The sequence below is a fragment of the Lethenteron reissneri genome, chromosome 37, assembly GCF_015708825.2.
Source record: "Lethenteron reissneri isolate LAM-NWPU_2019-01 chromosome 37, ASM1570882v1, whole genome shotgun sequence".
NCBI classification, from domain to species: Eukaryota; Metazoa; Chordata; class Hyperoartia; order Petromyzontiformes; family Petromyzontidae; genus Lethenteron; species Lethenteron reissneri.
In genome coordinates this window covers 4,544,384-4,568,723 of record NC_083815.1, presented here as the reverse complement: position 1 = coordinate 4,568,723, position 24,340 = coordinate 4,544,384, and the positions used below count along the sequence as shown (strand labels likewise).

The window sequence follows — 24,340 nt, the reverse complement described above, 5'->3', positions numbered from 1 at the left end:
TACGTGGGAGCTCAGTTTAATCACAGGCGGGCTTGCCCGCATTCAAAGCCAGGATCTCAGTGCTTCTGAGGCAGTGTTGTGACCTCTGTGGCTTCTGACCACCTCCAGTAAAATGGTTTATTAATTTAATGTGGTGCACTGTCCTTTTAGCAATCGGTCAAACGTAAGTGCCAGAGACTCTCAGGAAACCAATCAAGTGAATGGGTGGCATGTACAGGAGTTACCATCGTCAGCGTGATGAGCCAAGTTCATTCCACTTCTGGATGAAGGCCTCCCCAAGCCATCACCATCTCTCTTTAGCCGTTAATGCAACAATCTACCTAGCACGTGCAGACATGCTGGTTTACTCACTCCATCTCCTCGGCGGACGTCCTCTAGAAGGCGCATTTTATTTCTTGGCTGCCACTCCGTCACGATTCTGACCATCCACCACCATCCCCTCCAGCGACGTATCCTGCGTAATCCCATTCGCTTTTTCATAGCAGTTTGAATTGTGTCATGAACCCTTGTATAATCTCTAAGCCAACTGCTGGCCTTTCCGTCTCAATCCAATTCCAAGCGTGCATCTCTCCATGCTTCTTTGCACCCTTTTCGGTTTTTGTTCCGTTTTATTTTTCTGTTGTCAATGACCCCGCTTTTGAACCACATGGTAAAAGCAGGCAGTACGCACCGATTAAAAACTTTCGTCTTTTGGACATTTTCGCTTGCAAAGTTATAGTTCTTTGGTTTTTTCGGTAAAGTCACGTATACGTGACTTTACCGAAAAAACCAAAGAATAATTTCTGCAGTCACGAAAGCTCCAAAATTAAGAAAGTTATAGTTGTTGCTCAACATCAACATCAGCCACACGAAGAAGATTGGTTTGCTACAGGAATAGCCGCGCGTAAATCTTCTTCTAATTGCGGAGGCGCTTTCGTTACGAGAAGCCAGCACAGTCTTTAACAGACCGTGCTATCCGCCCCATGTTTTATTTATTACTGACGCCGGGCGTGCCTAATTGAGTCTGGACTGAAACAGTGGTTTATGCATTCAGGCTTCAGTTGCCTCAATTAGCCGCGGCTGAAGCAGGAGGTAAATAAAGTGCGGCGCAGACAATTGCCGTTGTCGTCGGGATGGAAACGCAGAGCGGCGGGATAATTCGCCTGTTCCCTCTCTCCCGGTTGCCTCGGCCATCGGCCATCACGCCTTCTGGCAACGGTATCCGGCCAACGTCTCTGGGACTTCTTACCCCCTGTCTCTCTCCGTCTCTGGACTGCGCCTCACCGTTCGCACGTCGCCTCTGATTCGCGGATGTTCTCTCATGCACGCTTTTCCCTGTCCGTCTCTCAGTGCAAATCCACCCACCGCCCCCACCGCCGCCGCCGCCCGGCAAACAAGGCAAAAGTTGTTGTAATTCATCTTCAAATAATAATTAATCGCATTAAAATGCGCCGGCCGGCTGGCGGGGGCGTCACACGGCAATGTTTTACAAACGTCCACGTGCCAGTCGCCGAGAGACGCATCGGGCAGCAGCGCCGTCTCGACGCCGGCTGGCAGGAGGGAAACTTGGCGAGCGAACACGGCAATCATCGCGGGCGGTTTGGTGAATCAAACCCACGGCAATCTCCGATGTGGGTTGGCTCCCTGATCCGTCCCGCAGTGGAATTCTACACTCCACGCTGCTTTGAGCAATTTTTACTTTAGACTTGTTTTACTTTTTTTTTGTATTTCATCTCAAGGCACCGTGCGGTGTTGCTATTCATTGTAAAGTTCAGTTTTCCCAAAAGCATTCCAACCTGCTCCCATCCGCCTCGATCTTTCATCGTTATGCTGTCTAAACTAACTAAACTTTTGTGTTTTACCAGGCAAGGCCCACTGAGCTATATAGCGCTTTTTTAGTAGCGACCTGGCTATCATGTTGAAATGTGTAGAAGACAAAATATCTAAAAACGTGTTTCTAAATGTGGAGGAAAAAACCAGAGGACCTGGAAAAAAAATCCACGCGACCACGGGGAGAGAGAGACATGCAAACTCCAAATATACAGCAGCAGGCATCAGGGTCGGAATCGAAGCCACGACCTCCTGTAGACCAGACAAGGTAGTTAACGTCTCGCCTTTAATAGCCATTCCAGGTCCACATGCTCTGCTGTGTTTTCCCTCTGACACATATCAACAATCGCTTAGCATAGCGGTTGAACTTGACTTTCGCTTTGCTAACACAACACTCCGTACGCTCCCTTGGGACATTACCGAGTTCAGATTGTTTTTTCCATAAAAACGCAGAGTGGTGTGATTGTGCGTGGACGTACGCTGGCAAGTCGTTCCGTTGCCGATGTAACCGGGGCCACATGTGCATCTGTGGCTGCCCACGGTGTTGGTGCAGATGGCATTGGGGTCACAGTTGTGGGTTCCGCTGATGCATTCATTGTGCTCTGTAAAAAAAATACCACACAGACAATACACACGCGCATAATACAGTATGTCATCATCATAACAATTGCGGCAAAAGTTGATTAAATGAACAGGGTAGCAATGAGCGAAAAAATTGGAATAAAATTTCCGAACATTGTAAGGGAGGGGATATAAAATATATTTGTGCTGTGGCTAAGTAAAAAAAAACATCTTACTGCTTTCAATGCCATCTGGTCTGAATCCGTAATCCGATTAAAAACAGAAAGTGTAAAAAATATAAATAACACAATCCATAAAGAAAGCCACTACAACTACGTCTCCTCTCCACCCTTCCCAGCCGGGCACAAAGAGAGGGAGTGCTTCACGAGATGGTGCGCCGAAGAAAGCCGCTACATCTCACGGCGTCAAGGAGTGCGTTAATCCGCAGAGAGCTTTACGGAACAACAAACAAACAAAAAAGCGCTGTCTGCCGTTTTCCCCTTTCCGTCACGAACGCTGAAAAGCCCGGTGGTGGTAACCGATGCAAATTTCGTTTTGCACCAACGGCGTAAAACTTCTTTTGTTTGACGACTCCATTAATTCCCCCCCACACACCGTGAGCGAGGGTGGCCATTAAGATCATCGTTTCTCCAGGGTGGTAATTAATGGGCTGAGAGGTGAGGCCAGCTATCATTAGGTTGCACTCATTCCAGAAGCAATAACTGCGCAGAAACTTATCGAAACAAAGGTTATAGAGACGAGATTGGTGTCTCTCAGAGTCCCCCGGCATCTGCTGCTTTGTGCTGAAGCCGTTTACCCCAACAACACGATTTAGTTTTCTGAATAAGCACTACCGAGCACCGTGCATTATTGAAAACATATAAAGACATAAAATGACTGCAAATCATTCTCAGGGGTCATTGGTGTCACGAAGACTTCACCGTGTGCTTTTTTAATCCTTTATATTAAGTTCGCTTGCTTGCTCGCTTGCGTGCTTGCTTGTTTGCTTACGACCGTGCAAATCTTTCGGTCGTTTTTTAACCCACTTCCCGTGATCCAATCGAGCTGACATTTTGCACACCGACTCGTTGTGCGTGACAATGCATTTTCGTGGAGAAAAAAATTTACTAAATTTTACACTGTTTATGGAAAAAAAAATTAATTACGAATTGTTTAATGCTGCCAGACAATCATCTGACCCATAGGTGGCAGCCATCTCAAGCCAGAGGACGAGAGGACTCTAGCCGCCACGCATATAAAGGATTTATAGTGAAAAACTTTGTTTTTACGGGTTAATTTTTTTGCGATAATGTTGGCAGTGGTTACGCACGGCACACATACCAAAAGCCCAACACGTTCATCAATAACACTGGGTGGTTGGTAACGATGGTACGGGGATTTTAATTCTTTTTTTAAACATAAGTTCGAAAAATTCAGTTGGCTGGAAGGAACCATTTATTTCCCCCCCAATGTGAACGGGGTACTGACAAATGGGGCGACTGGAACGCCGATTCCATTGCCACCGAAACCAGTTCCTCGTCTCTTGGAATTTCTTATTTACTTGATACAGCAAGTGCGCTGTGGACGGTTCCACCTGAAGACGGAAGCTTGCGTTGCCTCCGAAACGTCGTGATTTTTATTCTTTTATTTTATTTTACTTTTATTAATTTTAATTTTTTACCTACGTGACTTTACCGAGAAAACCTAACAATACAGTTCCTCATCGCGGATCTTCCAGCCTCGCCGCCTTTCTTTGCCCTGCCACGCCATCGGTGGGCCTCGCTGAACAGGCTCTGGGACAGGGCGAGGTTCTCTCTTGCAGGGACGTGCGGTCAGGGGAGGCAGAGGAGGCAGAGCCTCACCTGCCATACTCCAATGAAAATAGCTGTTACGAAAAGTAAAAAAAAGGAATAATCAAAGAAATATTAAGATTTTTTCCACTGATCGGTGTTATAAATGTCATTTCTGTACGATTCCAATCATTTTTAAATCCTTTATATTAAGTTCACTTGCTTGCTTGCGCGCTTACGACTGTGCAAATCTTTCGGTCGTTTTTTAACCCACTTCCCGTGATCCAATCGAACTGACATTTTGCACACAGACTCGTTGTGCGTGACAATGTATTTTCGTCAAAAAATTTCCAAAATTTTACACTTTTTAGGAAAAAAAATTATATTTAATTACCAATTGCTTAATGGTGGCAGGCAATCATCTGACCCATAGGTGGCAGCCATCTCAAGCCAGAGGACGAGAGGACTCTAGCCGCAACGCATATAAAGGATTTATAGTGAAAAACTTTGTTTTGAAGGGTTAATTTTTTATAGTCACAATCGCCAAATTTGCGGAGCTCCGCTGCAAATACAGGAAGAGACGAGAGGTGAGGCAGCGACGAGCTCAGCCTCCCCTCTGATTGCGCAACCCCTCAGTAACTGGATGGAGCGCGGGCAATAAGCGTGTGCCTGTTACTATCTCTCTGTGTGTCAGCAATGTAATGTTTGTAGACCCCTTCGTTTCATGTCCTCGCCTTCCATACTCCAGCTAACTTATTTCACGTGCGTGTATAAAGATATTTAGGCTCGCTGGTCCCGTCATGAAACTGCAATGAAAAAGCACCAGGGGAGACAGCTATCACACTGTTATGTTATCCGACTCTCTGTTGTATTACATTACATTTCTAAGTATACTAGATTTGTGTTTCTATTTAATTTATACCTGATGATGATTGCTTGTGTTGCAATCGAAACGTCGTATGCTAGTATTTAATTTAATTTATAATTTTATCTTTATACGTGACTTTACCGAAAGAACCAAAGAATAATTCCTGCAGTCACGAAACCTCCAAATTAAATTTGAGGGGGGACGTGTCTAACACGCCCCCCTCCGTGAGGCCACACCCCCCTCCGTGAGGCCACACCCCCCTCCGTGAGGCCACACCCCCCTCCGTGAGGCCACACCCCCCTCCGTGAGGCCACACACCCCTCCGTGAGGCCACACACCCCTCTGTGAGGCCACACACCCCTCCGTGAGGCCACGCCCCTGTCAGTGTGTGAATGTGGCTCTGACACGAGCACGTCCACTGCTCTCTTGTGCAGTCACGGAGGACGCTGGCGCATGGCTGGTCGGTCACGTGCTCGCTGAATGAATCAATGACACCGTGGCCCTCAAAGGAGAGACGTTTTTAATCGGCGATCTTTCAGGCAACAGCCACTTCTTCGCAGGAGAGAGATGAGGCGTGGTCCACTCTCCGAATCGTAAATTGTTTACCTTTCATTGTATGTATGTAGAACGTATTCGCACCGTACGTAGCCAACAAGCTACGAAGAAGGCCCATCGCCTGAAACGTCGCCTAGTGTATAGATTCTACTTTGACGGCAGAGACGTGACGGCGGTCACTTCGGCCCTCATGTTTCAGTTTGCCTGCTTCAGATGCATAACGAGCACATTTCATACGGTTAGTTGCGAAAGCGACACCTTTTAATTGTTGCTTAGAATAGGGAAAATTTTAAGATCCTGGCCTGTAGATGTATTAAAACTGTTCATCATTTCATAAGCCAGTTTGCAGCATATCTGTTTAATTGGAACATTTCTTTTCCCGTGTCATTCTATTCGAAGGCCCTTTCTCAGCAAAAGCACACAATGTGGTGTTAACATTATTATCGGAATGATTAACTCTGGCGGGATAAGCAATTATCGAATACGGCATTATATATTCCAGAAAAAAAAAAGAATCCATACTTGCGTCCCTTCACCTCATCCACATTACATCGCTTCCCGCAGCCATAATGAAAGAAAAAAAAATTAATGAAAAATTATGCCGAGTGTGATACAATCCCCCATCCGACGCTTGTTTTGCGCGCTTGCAAAAACGTGCCGTTATCTCAAAGTTTCTGACGCTACTCATGAAATGCACGCGGCGCGAAAAGCTGGAGCATAATTTTCTGCTGAATTCCAGTCGAGGTTTTCTGTTATTATCAAACAATTTATGTTATTTATCACTTCACGAACGTCGTCGCTGAAATTCGCCATAATTTGATTAATGTAAATATACACCGACAACTTTGCTCATGCGTGTCAGATTGACTCGCTAAGCACATGCCAAAAAATCATTAATTATAATTATCCTGCACGCACGGGCAGTAATTTAAGAAATTCCCTCATGCTATTAAGGTAGCGATAGTTTCAAAAAGACAGCCGCAGCATTAATGAGGTCACTTCCCTTGAGTCAAGAAAAAAATGTCAATACATCAATTAAGGAGTTATACAAAATCTATACGTAAAGGTCAGCTTAAAAATTTAATAAAATAAAAGACCTTTTGAAAACAAGATAACAGGCGGTGTGATTAATTCAATTACAGCTGAAAGCCGGCATATGGGGAAGCTGGTCAATAGAGTGTGGCAAATTATAAATTAAAGGCCACCCTTCATATTAAGTTGGCTTCAGTATGGATGGCGAAGCTGGTGTGTGGAATAATAAGAATTCAAGAATAAAATGCTCAGATGCATTGCACAATCCACCTCTTATTAACCTCTTTCTACTGCGACTCTTACAACGCCTCCCCCCTGTATTTAATGAGCATTTACTCACAGAAAGTGCCACCACATTTTGCCCATTATAAAGAAATATATAGTTTTACGAATCATACATTTAACGATTATATGGGTTGTTTGTCTTTAACGCGTTCGGTTTTGTAATCTGGGGTTTCTTTATCGCGCGGTGAGTTTTAGAGCGGTGCCCTGCGGAATAAAACTGCCGAACGCTGGCGATGGAAAGCGAAGCCCGACCGATGTTATGATGGAGAACAGTTCTACCGACCTAGACGCAATAATCCACAATAACAGATGACCCATTACGGGGCGACAAAGACGCCCTACAACTCCCCCGACAAACCACCTCCCTCTGTGGAAGCAGCAAAGTGCGATAAACAACATAATATTCCTGCAAATTGACCCCAAACGTGGTTCAAAGAGCACACTCACGCGATAAATGTTCATGCATGCCTTCCACTTGCCGCGAGCCGTCAAGTGCACGTGGCGTACTTAGTGCGAAGTTATCCATTCGGGACATTGCAGGTGCCACTCAAGATAAATGTACCGGGCCTTTTGTCGAATTGGGCCTAATGCATGTCTCACCGCTGAGATGTTGGTGCAGACAGCCTCGTCCGGATTGGACCTTTCAAACGCGCACCGCCGGCTCACGCGCACAAAAAAATGTTCACGTTGCATTTTGCTGGCATCCAGGCCTCGTGACATGGTAGGGTAGGGCAAGGGGGTTGTGTTCTCGCTGTTGCCGTTGTCTTTCGTGTCCGAAGACGACGTCGCGGGCGGTCACGCGCCTTGTGTGCGCGACCGAGACATGCATGGCAGGTCTTTTTTCCCACGTTGGTTGCGCTTGTAACGGGTGACGAGATGGTGGGGGAAGTGGTGGGGAGGGAGTGGGGGGCTATAGCTGTTCCATGACCCCAAGCTCAGGTCTCTCCCCTCCAAAAATAAAAAAAATTACAACCAGATATTCGCAGCCCAATTTCATAAGTCTTTGCAATATTTTACATACAAAGCTGTCTGTTACCATACAATTTGGATAACGGTGACATTTCCGCAATAAATATCGTACACATTGAACCATTTCCTACTTAAAAATACTGAACTAAAAGTAGGGTACATCGCGATGTAGTTTGGTGGTTTCCATCTAAGCCACCTATTTAATTTAAGAAGAAAACAATTACTTCCATCAGGTATTTGTCCCAAATAAATATTTGCGAAAGCAGGCGCCTCGTAAACATTGCAATGCCGGGTGCAACCTAGGCCTGGCCAAAGTTAGGTGGTTAAGCCAACAGTATAACATACCAGGGCCCCACGTGTCTCTCTCCCTCTCCGTCCAAGTTACCCGCATTGTTTGTCAATTTCGACGCAATCTACTACAAAGGAAAATTAAACACCGCGATCGAACGATAATCCTCGCTTTTCGTAAAAATATGCCCACGTACAATAAGGCTGCACCATCGCTAATATATTTCCACCGGTCTCTGGAGAGGGGATGATTGATGCCCCTGGGCTGAGGGCAGCGGATGATGACAGCCACCCACCGAGCCGCTCTGATTATGGCAGATTTGACGGAGCAATTACTGGTTGGCAAAACACCCCCCCCCCCCCCCAATAATTATCGGGAAGAGTACAGCCCACCCCCACTATCCCCCGACATCCCCCCCCCGCCCGTTGCCTCGCAATGCCGCATATAATCAAATCAAAATGGGTCACTGCGGATAATTGCACGCAAGGTAAAATAAATTAAACAATACGTGTGGGACTTTTCCTCCCCCCTCCCGTCCCCAGTTTGCTCCAGCAAGCCCTTAATGAGGCAACGGTTTGCGAGGAGTCTAGCGGCCAAGATGTTTCGCGGCTCTCCCAAAGTGTTAATTCTAGATTTGAAGCTTTCGTGACTGCAAGGATTCATATTCTTAGGTTGTTTTCGGTAAAGTCACGTAGGTAAAAAATTAATAAAGTAAAATAAAAATAGAATAAAAATCACGACGTTTCGGAGGTAACACAAGCTTCCGTCTTCAGGTGGAAACGTCGTGATTTTTATTTTATTTGTATTTTACTTTTATAAAAAAAAAAATTACCTACGTGACTTTACCGAGAAAACCTAAGAATATCTCCCAACGTGGTTTGGGGGTTGCGCGGCGCGCATGTTGTTCCGTACGAGTTCTGACGTCTCGCTCTCGCGTGTTGCCACTCTCTTCAGAGTCTGTTCCGCCCGCACGCAACCAGCGAGCCAAATGCCACGCAGCGCAAATCCGATAACCTACACGGCTGACGTTTCGTTATATATTTTTGTTTGCAGGGTTGAGTTTTGGCGATCGGTGTCTTCCTTTGGACCACGGTCGCCACGATATCGTGATATCGTCTTTCACGATGTCGTGATATCGTCTTTCACGATATCGTGTAAAGACGATATCGTATTTCACAATCGGCTATAGATTTTACGTTGGGCTGATTTTTCGCGATATTAGTTTCCCGCAATTTTGGAACTGCATAAAAATGTGTTGTGTTGTTTTTGTGCATTGCTGTACAAATAAAATATTACAGTACTTAAACGTTCTTCAACTGTAGTTTACTCACCCATACGCCTGCCATAATTCATTATTACCCTTACAATTGATGGCGCTTATAATGCATATGCCGTCAGTTACACTTTAAATAAGTAAATTATTAACCAAACTACCTGAATGATAGCATCATATGATTACCATGCCATTAATTACTCTGAAATAATGTTTCAAATAGCAATTAAATGGATAATTGCTATTTATTCACAAATGTATTATATGAGTTTGCTATTTCGTAACATTTTTGTCAGGAAATAATGTACATCGGAAAGATAAAATGGGGCAGTGATAATCACGATTTGAAGATATTTTGAAAAACTGACGATAATGTTACCGAGGACCTCACATCGGATTGCCATATCTGAGCAGCGCTACTTTACTTAGATACGCCTCTGAGATAACCGTGAGCTCCCACCGACGACAGTCATTGTGGGCTGTGGGTAACGCACGTTCCAAATACAATTCAATTTCAGGTTGATCCAATGACTCATACTCTTAGTTCTTTCGGTAATGTCACGTCGGTAAAAAAAATGAAATTAAAATTAATAGAAATAAAACAATAAAAATCACGTTTTTTTTTCACCTGAAGACGGAAGCTTGTGTTGCCTCCGAAACGTCGTGATTTTTATTGTTTTATTTTTATTAATTTTAATTTCATTTTTTTACCTACGTGACTTTACCGAAAGAACTAAGAGTATGAATCCTTGCAGTCACGAAAGCTTCAAATCTAGAAATGATCCAATGACCTTTATTTAACCAGGTGAGGGCCCGGGGAGTCATTACATCGTTTTCAAAGGCCACATGGGGTGACCGTGGCTGATATTATGAAAGCCGCCGGGATAAACCTGCAAACATTTCAGATCAGTATTATTGCCATCTTTGCAATGCTCCGCGAAATTTGGTGCGAGCTTTTATTTTTATGAGGTCGGTGAGGCATTTGGGGAGACCTTCATCCGGCAGTGGATTGATCATGAAACGTATTTATTTTGATCTTATCAAGGAAACCACATCTCAAGATTTTGTCAGGGTGGCTCAGAGATCAGAGCACTGGGCCAGGCACCGCTGTGGAGATATTGGGTTTGAATCCGGGCTCTAACTGCTCATGATTATTCTAGATTTGAAGTTTTCGTGACTGCAGGGATCCATACTCTTTGGTTCTTTCGGTAAAGTCACGTAGGTATAAAACATAAAATAAAAAAAATTAACAAAATTCAAATGAAATCACGATCTTTTGATTTGATTTTAATTTATTTTTATTTTTAATTTGAGTTGGGTGGCACTGCTCTGTGAAATGTCCGAATGGATTCTTTCGTCTCATGACGTGACGCCGATAAAGCAATTCTGCCTCTCTACTGCTGGATGAGAGCCTCCCCATGCCTGTCCGTGTCACAGGGGGGTTAGCCTGTGGCCATGCTTATCCACGCTGGTAGGTGCGGGTTGGTGAACGCGGAGGAGCATAGAAGTACGGTCCAGCAAATGGCTTAGCTGCACCGCCCCTCTAGCTCCCAGCGTATTACACAGCCCCACAGCCACCTACGACCACCCCGCTTGTGCACGTTGTTCAACCGTGCAAACACCACCCACACACCGGGGCTCAACCACGATTTCCCAAAAATGGGATGCGATCGGGCGCGTTAAGAAGTGGTGGTGTTTTTTTTTTGTCACAGGCGAGCGTTGAAACGTCGTCATCGTCGTCATCGTCGTCGTCTTCGTCGTCGTCGTCATCATTGCCGTCGTCAGCTGCCCACTCCGTGACTCACCGGTGCACGAGTAATCGTCCACGCGCAGGTACCCGGGCAGGCACTCGCAGTGGAACGAGCCCGCCGTGTTGGTGCACGTGGTGAACTCGTGGCAGTAATGGGCTCCTTCCGCACACTCGTCCACGTCTGCAGGTGTACACACACCGGGGGGGGGGGGGGGGGGCACCGTCCAATTAAAACCGAGCGCGGACGACCGATAACCGTTCATCAAAGGGGCACTAAATAAATAAATAACTCCACCGCCCTCCCATGTCTTCCCCCCCCCAATCCGCCTCCGTTACGGCGTCCTGACCAACGGGGTGGAGCGGGAGACGGCCACTAAACGTGTCGTGGGCTCGTGATGGAGATACGCAAGGAGCTTGTAAAGGGCAGTGAAACCTTCTTCGCGTGCACCGGATTTAAAGAGAGAGGAAGAGGACGATGCCTCCCGCGTTCCGTCTCCTCACTCGCTGATATCCCCACGAGCTGCCCCAAGGCACCGTTGCAGCAATGACGGCGGTGTCGATACAAACAAAAAAAAACGTTCACAACTCTCGGCGCTTCCAACGAGGCGAGGGGCAAGTGACTGTCAATCTCTTCGAAAACTTTTGCCGTTCACGAAATCACAGCTCACGAAATTGCAGACGGCACACCGTTTTAAAGAAGCTTGCAGTAAAGTGCCCGAGAAAAAGGGCTTGTCTTGGCGATCTCTGTGTGATTTTGATTCTTCTTCTTCTTGCCAAAAGAGTGCAGAAATTTCATTTTTTAAAGTCATCATCCTCTTCATGAGGGGAAATCACTTGAAATAAGTATAACCCGTAAAAACAAAGTTTTTCACTCTAAATCCTTTATATGCGTGGCGGCTAGAGTCCTCTCGTCCTCTGGCTTGAGATGGCTGACACCTATGGGTCAGATGATTGTCTGCAGTATTAAACAATTGGTAATTAAATATTTAATTTGTTTTCCCTAAACAGTGTAAAATTTTGGAAAAAAATTTTCACGAACATTAATTGTCTCGCACAACGAGTCTGTGTGCAAAATGTCAGCTCGATTGGATCACGGGAAGTGGGTTACAGAACGACCGAAATGTTTGCACGGTCGTAAGCAAGCAAGCAAGCACACAGTTTGCCGATTTTGGGCTCATGTTTTGCGAACTGTGGTCTGAACTAGGCGACCTGAGCTTCTTTTTCTTGCCACGGCCAAACGTATGCAGCGAATTTTAGCTGACCCTCTTCCCACGAGAACTCATTCATAATGTTCATAGAAAAGATGTCCTAATGTTCCACATTTAGACGTGTGCCATTATTTAATGCACGACAAGTACAGACGTTGCAATAATTTAATGTTCACAGAGGCAGGGACACTTTTCTGTTTGCGTAAAAAAAGACGTGGATTTTAAAATATTAACACAAGCGCTGTACTTAACAGTCTTAAAAAATGTAAGCCCTCTGAATTAAACGAAACGAGCAATAATGAGGAGAGTCGCTTTGCCGAGTATGGGAAAAAGTGTTTTTTTTTGGGAATTTCAGCCAACAAATTTTGTGCAGATATAAATGTCTGCCACCCAGTGGAGTTCAGGGTGGGGGGGGGGGGGGAGACACCAGGCAATCCGGAGCTCCGTGCTTTGATCTCCAAGTGCAGCAGCTGAAACATTGGGCAAGGTTTCTTAAATCCCCTCACCGGATCTCGGAGGCCAAGCACGGTCGAGCGGCTGATCAGTTAGTACTTGGACAGGTGACCGTCAGAGCTTGCCAGGTGAGGGCATGTGTATCAATTAATCCAATAATTAATACAATTAACGCATCATAGCACCCATTTGCCAATGGCAGCCACAGTTGGCTCCCAGGTGTTAACTACCTCACCTCGTTTACAGGAGGTTGTGGGTTCGATCCTAACCTTGATGCCTGCTGTATATTTGGAGTTTGCATGTTCTCCTCGTGGTCGCGTGGATTTTTTTCCAGGCGCTCCAGATTTTCTCTCCACATTTAGAAACGTGCGTTACGTATTTGGCTGATGTAAATGTCCACGTGATAAGCCACTTCGTTGAGCTATCATTTGTGGCCAGGTCGCTTTTGAAAAAAAGTTCATACCTCAGTGGGCTTTGCGTAGTAGGATGGGGATGGTTTAGTTCTATTGGTATGCTTTTGGGTGATTTTTTTTTGCCTTCCATGTACTTTGCACTCCTATAGTGTGTGTTGCATTGTTTGTTGACGTGGCGTTCTTTCCCGCCCCTCCTGGACATCTGTGATCAAAGAGCCTTGTAGCTCATCGGATTCCTCCGGGATAAATAAATATACATGGCCACACCAGAGCTAATCGATGGGCAGGTTGTGTTGGTGGGGCTAAAGTGTAGGCACTTCCGCCCTTTTAAAGACATCTGGGCAGCGTAAAAGAGTAGACCGACAGTGCACCATAAAGGGGCTCTCTTAAGAGCTCCTACCAGTGGACGTCCGATTGCCAGCAGTGGCACGAGCAAACACTTGCAGGGCTGAACCTTTGCCGTGTCTTCAACGAGCACGCTCCCTGCCAGAACCCTCAGTGAACTGGCACGCCGCTCAAACAATTGCACACGAGAGCGCACGCGCGCACACGCCAAGCATTTTAAATTCACTGCCGAGCTGCAGAATCTTGGCACGTGTGGCGTATCTACCCCCCCCCCCCTCTCGCCGCGTGCGATGCGATGCCGTTTCTCCCAATAGCCCGTGAGAGTTTCAGGGAATGTCCGCGGAGCCGCTGAAGTCTGCAGTCTGTCCGTGCATCGCCAGCACACACGCGATACCAGGAAGATAATGGCTCCCGGCAGGACAAAAGAATACGAAAGCAGATATATTTCCCAGTCTCTTGCTACTTCCGTCTCCTCTCTCTCTCTCTCGCCTTTGAAATACAATGAGTCTGGAACGATCAGCAGGCACGTTTGCTTGCGATACATGTGTTGTGAGGCTCGTGAAAGCTTTAATTGGATACCCCCTCAAAAAAGCTAACTCACAAATAATATATGTAATTTTTTTTTTTTACAATTTTCACAGTTAAAACAAAGAAAGTAAAATAAACGTCTTGCTCCTCCCCGCGGGGATGAACAGACGGAGTCAACCCCTGACCTGGATGATGAATTCACAACCTCCCGACTAAATTTCAATTTAAAGCTTTCGTGACTGCAGGGATTCATCTTCTTGGTTCTTTCGGTAAAGTCACTTCCCTTCTACGTGACTTTACCGAAAGAACCAAGAAGACGAACCTCCCAACTGTGAGCCACCAGCCCTACCGCTGAGCCACCGGGCTGGCCTTGGCAATTGTTACACACACGGTATGATATGGATCACCAACTCTATTTAATGCCCCCCAAAGCAATGAAATGCCAGGGGGGTGGAAGAGAGGCTGTGTTGGTGTGTGTGTGTGCACTGGTAATGGCATGTTTGGGCAAAGCAGTGGGGGCATTAAACTCTGCAAGGCATCGCAGCGTGTGCTTTGAAAACCTCTTTGGCTCGGAGATCCACAAGAGACCATCAATCGCGGGACGCGTTCCTCCGCACAATTCCTTTGTACACCTCACAACCGCTGCGATTCGAGGCCAAACTGATGACACAATACGGTTGGTGTGTGAAAGAAAAAAACCCAATAGCTGGAACATCAATAGTGGCCCAAGAGTAGCAGAACCCAGCGCTGCCAGCCAGCCGTCTCTGCTGCTGCTCTACAAGGGACCGCTGGGACACTGGCTCTAAAGTTCACGTGGTTTTGATGTCTTGACAAGTGCCTTTCTGTCGACTACCTGTGCGGATCATCGCGAGGCTAACCTAACATGAAGGAATCCCCCGTTTCTACCGAACGGTGTAATTGTGTTAAGTTGGCTTGCATTTGTGAAGCTCACTACTCTGGGGAGTTATAGGCTCCGAAAGCTGTTTGTAACCACTCGGGTTGAATTTCTCAAATCGGTATTACTGGGAATGCTGCTTGTCTGGTTGGAGTAGGGTTGAGTCTTGTTATTATTATTATACCCTATATACATATAATGAATGTTTAACAGGTTCATGTTAATGGTGAGGCCATAATAAGATGCGATATATGTGGCACAGCCAAATTAAATCCTGTAACATCATAGCAGACCATTCCGACTAAAATGAAGCACTGTTTAGTGGGGAGAGAGTGCATATATCTCCGCCAGAAGCTGGGAATGTGTATGTTGGTAGTCAGAATCAGAAGTTAATTTCCCGAGTACTTTGATGCAATAGAACTGGGCATGGGTAAGAGTAGCCGAACTAGTTTTCTTTGTAAGCACGATGCTATATTTCCAATGAATTGCACACTGAGAATAGATTTAATGTTTAGTGAAACATCCTTCAATTAGAGCATTTGTCATCTATTTTGCATAACGGCCATTGGAAGTGCTTATAAAAACAATGAAAGGCGTAACTGTAGCATGCATAATTTATGTAATTTTGTCCGCTCTGGAAACAAGAGAGCTGAGCTCAAATAAGGATTTAAATAAGGCTTCTGTAATCTTTCTCTTTCATGTGTTGTTGGTTGTTGTTGTTGTTGTTGTTTTATTTTCTTCTTCTATTGAAACAGCCATATCCATACAGTTGTAGATTGAAATTCAAATTCAAAAGGCCCACAGCATTTATCACGAACGAGTGCAACTGGGTGTAAACTTACAGAAGAAAAATGGGCTCTGTGCCTCACTGGCAGATCAACTTATTTACCACCATGCTCAAATCAGTCACGGGAGGCTGCAAATGTGCGTCTCCCAGATAACTGCGTAAAAGCGCGGTCCGCATTCAGTTGAATAATCACGAATTTATTCTTTGTCACCACGCCAGATAGCCTCGTGCATTCTTACGGACTAACCAAACGAACACGGAGTGCTGCGTGTCTGTCACGGCTGCAGGTTGATGAGAAGCCAACGATTTTGTCCGATGCGTTGAATCATCATCAGCAATGATAAATCCACTGTCGGATGAAAGCCTCAGCAATCATCCACCATCTCTCACAATCCCGCTGCACACGAGCTGATTTCATCACTCCATCTCCCTGGAGGACGCACTCTCTCTCGGATGCGTTCCATTTCTTGGATGCAACTCCTGATATGATTCTTAACCATCGGTCAACACCTCTTGTGGCGATGTGTTCTGCCCATACCCACTTACTCCCTTCACCAACCTGTACTGAACAGCGTGGTGACACGGTCAGACAACCCTCACATGACCGACGCACTTAAAGCCATGGGTTTATAGTTCATTTAACAATTGAGTTAATTCTTGCAGTGGCAGACCTTGGGGTATTGCCTATTGGTTCCACAGGATTCTGAATTCCCAGTACTTTCCAATGCATATTAATGACCTGAACCGTGTCTATTTTAAGTCAAACTAGGCACACATGTTTGTAGAGCAGCCTATGGGCCTATTATTGTTGAAATGTGAGCACAACATTTTTTCTATGGTTCAACTTCCAACGATGGCATTGTATATTTACGCCACGCATTATAAATTATCTTAATAAAATTAAATAAAAGCCGACGACGATGGTGACAATTACTATATAACGTTGTTTCTGATGATGATTGCAATGTTGATGATGGACACTGGGCGTGTATCTTCAGTTCGATTCAGAATCGGATCTATTATATTTTTTCAGCAAAAATCCTAATTGGTTTGGTGACACCGTCCGACTCTTTCCGAACGTCAACGATAACGATGACTATGGCGGTGTTGCTCTATGCTCCTCAATGTGCACCGAAGCCGACTTTATTGAGGGCGACAATTGGCACATAAAATCGATTGATTGACACAAACAGAAATCATGATGAATGCTAACGATGACGCTGATGATGATAATGATGTTGATGATGACAGTGATGTAGACTATACTGATGCTAATACTGCTAGTTATGACGAATATGATCATGCCAACGTTGAAGACAATGGTGACTATGCAGATGATGATGATGGTTACGGTTGTCAACTTTGAGGTACAGAAAACTGGGACATATCATGGGGAATGAGAACATCTCACTAAACTGGAAGAGGGTAGAACTACATATAAACATATGGTCTTGCATGGTGCATTATTGCCGAAATTGAAATAAACCTGGACTCTTAAAGTTTTGGGAAGAAGTACAGATTTCCTTAGAACAACAACAACCTCAACAAGAGGACAATCCTGGGGAAACCAGGAAAAGTGACAACCGTAACGATGGCCCAGATATGAAGAGGGTTGCCACCTCTCTGGTACAAAAAAAACTAGGACATCTCAGAGGAAAAAGTAGATGCAACTTTTCACGTTAAAAGTTCCATGAAGACGGAGAGACTTCCCAAGACAACTGCCTCAAAGAGAGGACCATCCTAGGAGGGAGGGGGGAAAACAAAACAATAACCCAGGACAGGTGGCAACCTTAGCCGTGACAGTGGCAGGTGGGCGGCAGGCTTTCACCTTGGCAGTAGGCCTCGTCCTCGCGGATGGGTGTGAACCCCGGACGACAGACGCATGCCGCGCGCGTCAGCAGATTCTGGCACTGCGAGTGATCGCCGCAGATGTGGCCCTCCCCGCAGAAGTCGTGTCCTTTGCACGCAAGAGGAGAGAGGGCCACATTGTCACGGCGTCAACGAAACTTTACGTACGTCGAACGTCTCGCACGCACACTTTGAACTTCTTTCGCACCACGTGCAGCCAACCGTGTGCTTAGCGGAGGTGCGGAGGGAAAGGAGAACGAACTGAAAGACAAAAAAAAAGTTTTAAAGAAGTGAGTTTGTCAATCTGGATCATTTAAAAGTTGCATAGCTCAAGTGGATTCCTATTATCGGAACGAAGAGCATTCCAGACGGCCGCAAAGGCACATCGGAATGCGCGCAATGGAGTGACCATCTTTATGAATAGTGTTATGATGATTGCATCGATTCATTTATTAATATTAATTCTTAAGGCGCTAAATTTATTGTGTGATGCGTAACTGCTTGCAATTCACGAGGATTACGTGCACACAATCACAACGGTGTCACAAACTGAACGAGAGTTGCACTCGTTGAATCCTCCGCCCATGTTGAGGACTCGGTGTCTACCAGACTATTCAGACTGAGTCTAACAGACTATTCAGACTGAGCCTATCAGACTACTCAGACTAACTATTTAGACTCAGTCTATCAGACTATCCACACTGAGTCTATCAGACTATTCAGACTGAGTCTAACAGTCTATTCCCCTGCACCTACGATTAGCACGGTTGGCTACACACAGTGCGAAAGACGTTCATCATACACACACACAGACTGTTTCATCTCATCCGCCACACCGCATTTAGCCACCAGCTCACAACACTCCTCTTTCTGCTTCTTTACTCGCACCGCTCGACTTTTGAATTTCCTCGCATCGTTTCTTTCGCCCAAGTTCTATTAACCTTGCTCAATTCATTTACCCTTTACAGGTGCTGGTTTTTTTTGCTGGTCGCTTGGTAGTTTTTGGCCAATGGGTCTACGCTCAGCAACTATGCTAACACATATATATATAACGATGGGGAAACTGCAGAAGCATTATACAAATGAGTGAGTAATAACGAGACAAAAAAATAAATAGCTTCTTGAATTTCGATTTAAGGCTTTCGTGACTGCAGGGATTCATCTACCTGGTTCTTTTGGTAAAGTCACGTATGTTATCATGAACGCTTAGCCGTGACGAATCAGCAAATCGCGACGAAGAGGCGATAACTCTTAAGCGTCTATTACTAACCAGACAACAATGAAAATAACAACGTTGCTTTCCCATTGTTGTGGTCGTTTTGTTTAGAAACGTTTCAAAAGTCAGGAGCCGATAGTCCTTGGGATATAACGGATTCCTTGGTGCGTAACGCATTCTACATCCACAAGCACACGCGTGAAAACCGTAATTTGAGAAGTGAATAATCACGCCATTAGCTAGATAATTAGGCTGATTAATCTTTATAGCAGAAAAAAAATACATTAACTGCATGCGTTGAACAGAGAGGTTTGGGTGTCATTGCCTGCCACATTCTTCCAACGGATTTTTTACTTTTATTCCAACCATGTACGCTTCACCACCAAGATTACCGCTGACACTGACCAATAAACCGCGAGGATGAATGTACGTTTAACTTCTTTCGCACCGTACGTAGCGAGCCGTGCTAATGGGAGGTGCGGGGGAAGGACAACAAAATGAACATGAACACTTTGAAACATTTGTGTGGCTCATTCGGTGCCAAATGGTTAATATTCGGTGTTATTAAGAAATCACTGGTGGCGGTGGTGCGGCGTGGCTGGAATGGGCCCTTTTAAGCCCTCCATGTAGCCTGGCACCTGAGCTCGTCTGGCCCATGGGCCTCCAGTTCAGTTATACCCCCTACACGCGGGAGGCTGCACATGTGAGTCTCCGAAACCCCCGACACATGAAAATCTGCAAATGTGAGTCTCCGTACTCTCTACACACGGGAGGCTACAAATGTGAGTCTCCCTACTCTCCACTCACTCGACAGATGTGCCGCTAACCGACTGACAGCTGTTTCCCACGAACGCACCTAGACACATGACTGCACCACCAATCGACCGTGTAGCGTTGCGGGCGGCTGGGAGATGGAGTGCGGGGGGGGGGGCACTGTGTGGTCCTGTGCACGAGCCTTACACAGGAGGATAGAGCTAGAGCAGAGAGCACGATAAGCAAAAAACAGATCGTGTCGTTGCTCATTCTGTCAAGCATTTCATCTCCGTTAAAAGTTTGTTCAACACTTGACTGTGTCCTGCCCCCCCCCCCCCCCCGCTCTTGAGTTTTTGTATGCCCCCCTCTCCCCCGCCCCCCATTAAACAAGGTCATGTTACAGCATTGCCACCAATGGCCATTTTCTGCAGGGAGTGGTAATGAAGCGCTGAAAGGCCATTACTCCCATTTAGCGAGTCACGCTGTGTGTCAAGCATCTGCTTCACCGTCCTCCTTCTCCTCGTCGTTGTGTTCACGCCGCCCGCGGGTTACTCACCGCGGCACACTTTGCAGCATCTGTCCGGAAGGTCTATTTGTTGCTCGGCGATGCAGGACAGAGTGGGACAAGGACCTTCGTCAGCCAAAACCATCAACCCGTCCTGCGCGCGAGACGGGAGAGAGAGAGAGAGCAGAGGGCGCTTAATGAGACGCGCGTTCACGCGAAACGGAGCCGTTATTTACGAGCAGGCGAGAGAGGGCCACTGAGGCCACAACTTTTCCAAGGGACGCCTGGATTTCGCAAAAGCGAATAGAAAGGTAAACATTTTTTTTTGGAGGAGAGGGGGATGGTTAAAAAATAAAACGAAACACAAAATGTCACGAAAACATACATACGCACTTACATTGTATATGATACCAATGTAAGACGATTTAAAGTGAACAATATGAACTTACCGTTAATATTAATACGATTGGAGACAACAATTACGCAGAAGGCCATGGTTGAGCAGGGCATGTAGGAAAGAGTGCCTCGCCCCTCAGTGTGCCGATAAAATAACAGATCGATTGAAGGGATCTCAAAAGTAGTTCGTATATGACAATTGTTTTTTTACCCTTTTATCTGGCTACAAAACTGACACCTTTTTTTTACAAGGAGTCATGTTTGCATTGACCACAATACCTGCGGTTGTGGACAGCTCTCTAACACACGGAGATGCCATTAGCGCTGAGTTTGGTACCACTGGGAACCTGGGTTCGAATCCAGGAAAGCCACCTTTGATTAAACCAGGTTCTCAAGTGTAGTGCAGTTGAGGTCTCTGCCTGGCCACCGTTGACTTTCCCCAAAAAAACATTGCACTTAATTTGACTCCAGATGTGAGAAGTAAAAACAAAAATGCGTTTTACTGCTATTCAGCAAAAAGCTAAACATTCCTCTCAATGGCAGAAGCAGGTGCAAAAGTGCCACCCTCTGCCGGTGTGGACCAGAGGTCATCTTGAACGGATCTCAGAGGAAGCCCTGCCATCCCATCCTCTATCTACATGAAAGGTCTCACATTCTTGGTTCTTTCGGTAAAGTCACGTAGAAGGGAAATAATAAAATAAAAATAAATCAAACATAATACAAATTCTCACGACGTTTCGGCCACAACGCAAGCAGCCGTCCTGCGTTGTAGCCGAAACGTCGTGAGAATTTGTTTTATCTTATTGGTCCTTTCGGTAAAGTCACGTAGAAGGGAAGTAATAAAATAATAAAAATAAAACATAATAAAATAATTCTCACGACGTTTCGGCCACAACGCAAGTAGCCGTCCTCAGGTGAAAACCAGGTCTATCGAGGCGATAACGTCTGAATGTTATTATTTTATTATTTCCCTTCTACGTGACTTTACCGAAATAACCAAGAAGATGAATCCCTGCAGTCACGAAAGCTTTAAATCGAAATTTGTTTTATGTTTTATTTTCATTATTTTATTATTTCCCTTCTACGTGACTTTACCGAAAGAACCAAGAGTATGAATCCCTGCAGTCACGAAAAGCTTTAAATCGAAAAAAAAAATAACACGAAGGGTCGTGCACCTCTGTGAGAGACACAAATGGGTACGTGGCGTGACGGCGACTGCATCATCGAGATGAAGTTGGGGAAATGATTATGACATTTCCGTTTGTTTGTTTTGCTAATGCGGTGCCCATGGACGCCTCGCCAAGTGTATGGGCACAAGCAGACACGAGCTTCTCTCGGTCTGCAGATTGTAATCGTCTTCAATTATTCTGGAGCTCATTGTTTCCTTCAACATTGACTGCTATAACTTAATCTAATCATGGTTATTGAATGTATACACAATTCAAACGTACATTTCCCGCGTGCTGAACAGAACACATATTAAAAAAATATATAGTGGTACATTAGCAATGATATTATGACTTGTGCAACCCTTCTAATATCTCTTTAAACGTGGCACGTTTGCAATATAATTCCATTACTATGCATTAACTCAGGATAAAAACCACTCCATTTATTGAAATCCCAAGTTCTCCCTCTCCATCGATATTCCTTATTTAAACAGTGTACGCAATAAATCACTTCAAAACGCGATTAAACTTTGCTACGAACCGAACAAAGAAGCGGTGTTATTAATAATGGCTTTCTTTAAATGCGAAGAGAATGAGGCATGCCCCTCTAACCAAAACCTTGCTAAATATGAAGTCGTGGTAATGGGTGTTAAGCCAGTAGTAGCTGACATCGCTGCACGAGCCACATTTTCTATGAATATACCGACGAATTATTCTGTCTTCGGATACGGCCTTAACATTGAATTTTTAAAATAAATCTCCTTTCACGAGCTGAAGTGCTGTTCAGCGTGAGACAATTTATGAAATAGCAGCAAAAACGGGAGAAAGGAAGGCTTTGTGAGACATTGTGGTTTCATTTAAAAAAATCCCCTGTTTCGTAATGTAAGTGAAATAAATGTGATGGCTACAACGGGACACGCTGACCTTTTCATATCCACAGCGGGATAGGCCAACGTAATTATATTTGTTTACACAGCCCTGTTTAAATAATACCACCCTCGGCAATGAGACGAACCTTATCTGCAGTCAATACATCAATATCGCAAGCAGCGCTTTAAATGTGAACACCGATAAGGAAAATAACACCCCAACGAAACAGACCTTACCGAGATTTGAAGCTTTCGTGACTGCAAGGATTCACATTCTTAGGTTTTTTCGGTAAAGTCACGTAGGTAAAAAATTAAAATGAATAAAAGTAAAATAAAAATAAAATAAAAATCACGACGTTTCGGAGGCAACACAAGCTTCCGTCTTCAGGTGGAACCATCACAGCACGATAGCTGTATCGAGTGAGAGACTTGAGAGACTTGATACAGCTATCGTGCTGTGACGGTTCCACCTGAAGACGGAAGCTTGTGTTGCCTCCGAAACGTCGTGATTTTTTTTTATTTTTTTTTTACTTTTATTAATTTTAATTTTTTGCCTACGTGACTTTACCGAAAAAACCTAAGAATATGAGGCCTTACCGAGTCACGGAGAACAAAAATGAAGATGCAAAACCGACGTAAAATACTTCAACTCGCCTGTTCACACGTTTAGAAGATAAATGTGGTGAAGAGAAAATAGGTACAGGTGCAGCCCTGTAACGTCTTTCTCACACCACTGCTGTTTTGGCCTACTCTTCAGAATACCCACACTTTACCCCACCACGCTCAACCTGCCGATCGACTCACTGTGGTGTCGCGATTGATATATTGCTGGGTGGGAGGGGAGCGGGCAGATTTGAGAGACGTACTCGTCGTTTCAACCTGCCGTTCCGGGAAAATCGAACCGGCGACCTCTTGGGTTGCACGTCCAATACGCTCACCATTGCACCGAAGCAACAGGGTGCCATACGACCCCTCTGCCAAATGAAGCTGCTTGTCCAAAAGTAACCACGAGGGAGCGGATTCATTTTCCAGACCCAAGGTCACGCTACAGAAACGCAACAGAGCCAGAAAGCTCACTTAAAGTTGACGGCCTCGGGCCGTGCCAACATTTTAATGGCCATGGTTTAAAAATAAAAAAGTGACATCTGCGTGCCGACAGGACACCTGCCTCAAAGCGCCCTCCCGCCGGATAAAAGGATGAATGACAACAGCTCACAGGTCGCGTTGGCTGGGGAGCAGTGGTTATCTTTGATGTGATAAATATCACACGGTGCTCATGGGCGGCGAGTGAAAAAGATTATTTTCGGGGGGGGGGTGCGGGGAGAGAGGCGGGGAGGGGTTGACTTTTTGTGTGAAATTACATCTCTTAAAGTAAGTAAATAAACATATTTGGGGGAATGGTTATTCTCTCGTATCAATATTGGCTCATCGAATGCGTAATAAAATGTTGAGCTCATCTCTGCTGTACTTTCCCGTTATCAGAATGCACATTGCAATTAGCTGATTGATGGAGAGTGAAAATTGCAGTTGAAATTTGCTATCACCTCCTCTGACTGAAAGCCACAAGCCAGCGGCCGCAACGCGGTATTTTTTCTTGGAAACTTCTGCTCATGTCTCATGAACGGCGGAAGGGCAGAGGTCACGGAAATGGTGACGTGGCTCAGCGGTGACGCGTTTTTCCGCTCGTTGTGTTCTGAGCCCCACGGCCGCCCTAGTTAATACCGCGGGTGTTTAACCAAAACACACACACACACACCACCCGCCGTCTGCTTCA

General features: G+C 45.4%; 1 protein-coding gene across 2 annotated transcripts in view; it reads right to left on the bottom strand.

The window, feature by feature from the left end:
* LOC133351340 (protein kinase C-binding protein NELL1-like) overlaps positions 1–24,340 on the bottom strand; it is a 116,458-nt gene that overhangs the window by 27,123 nt on the left and 64,995 nt on the right. For both annotated transcript variants that reach the window (XM_061566459.1, XM_061566458.1), the window contains exons 11-14: positions 20,184–20,286; positions 17,639–17,767; positions 11,237–11,362; positions 2,289–2,411 (exon numbers count right to left, since the gene is read on the bottom strand). In XM_061566459.1, the coding sequence (XP_061422443.1) occupies positions 2,289–2,411; positions 11,237–11,362; positions 17,639–17,767; positions 20,184–20,286 (481 nt within the window). The remainder of the gene's footprint in view (positions 1–2,288; positions 2,412–11,236; positions 11,363–17,638; positions 17,768–20,183; positions 20,287–24,340) is intronic.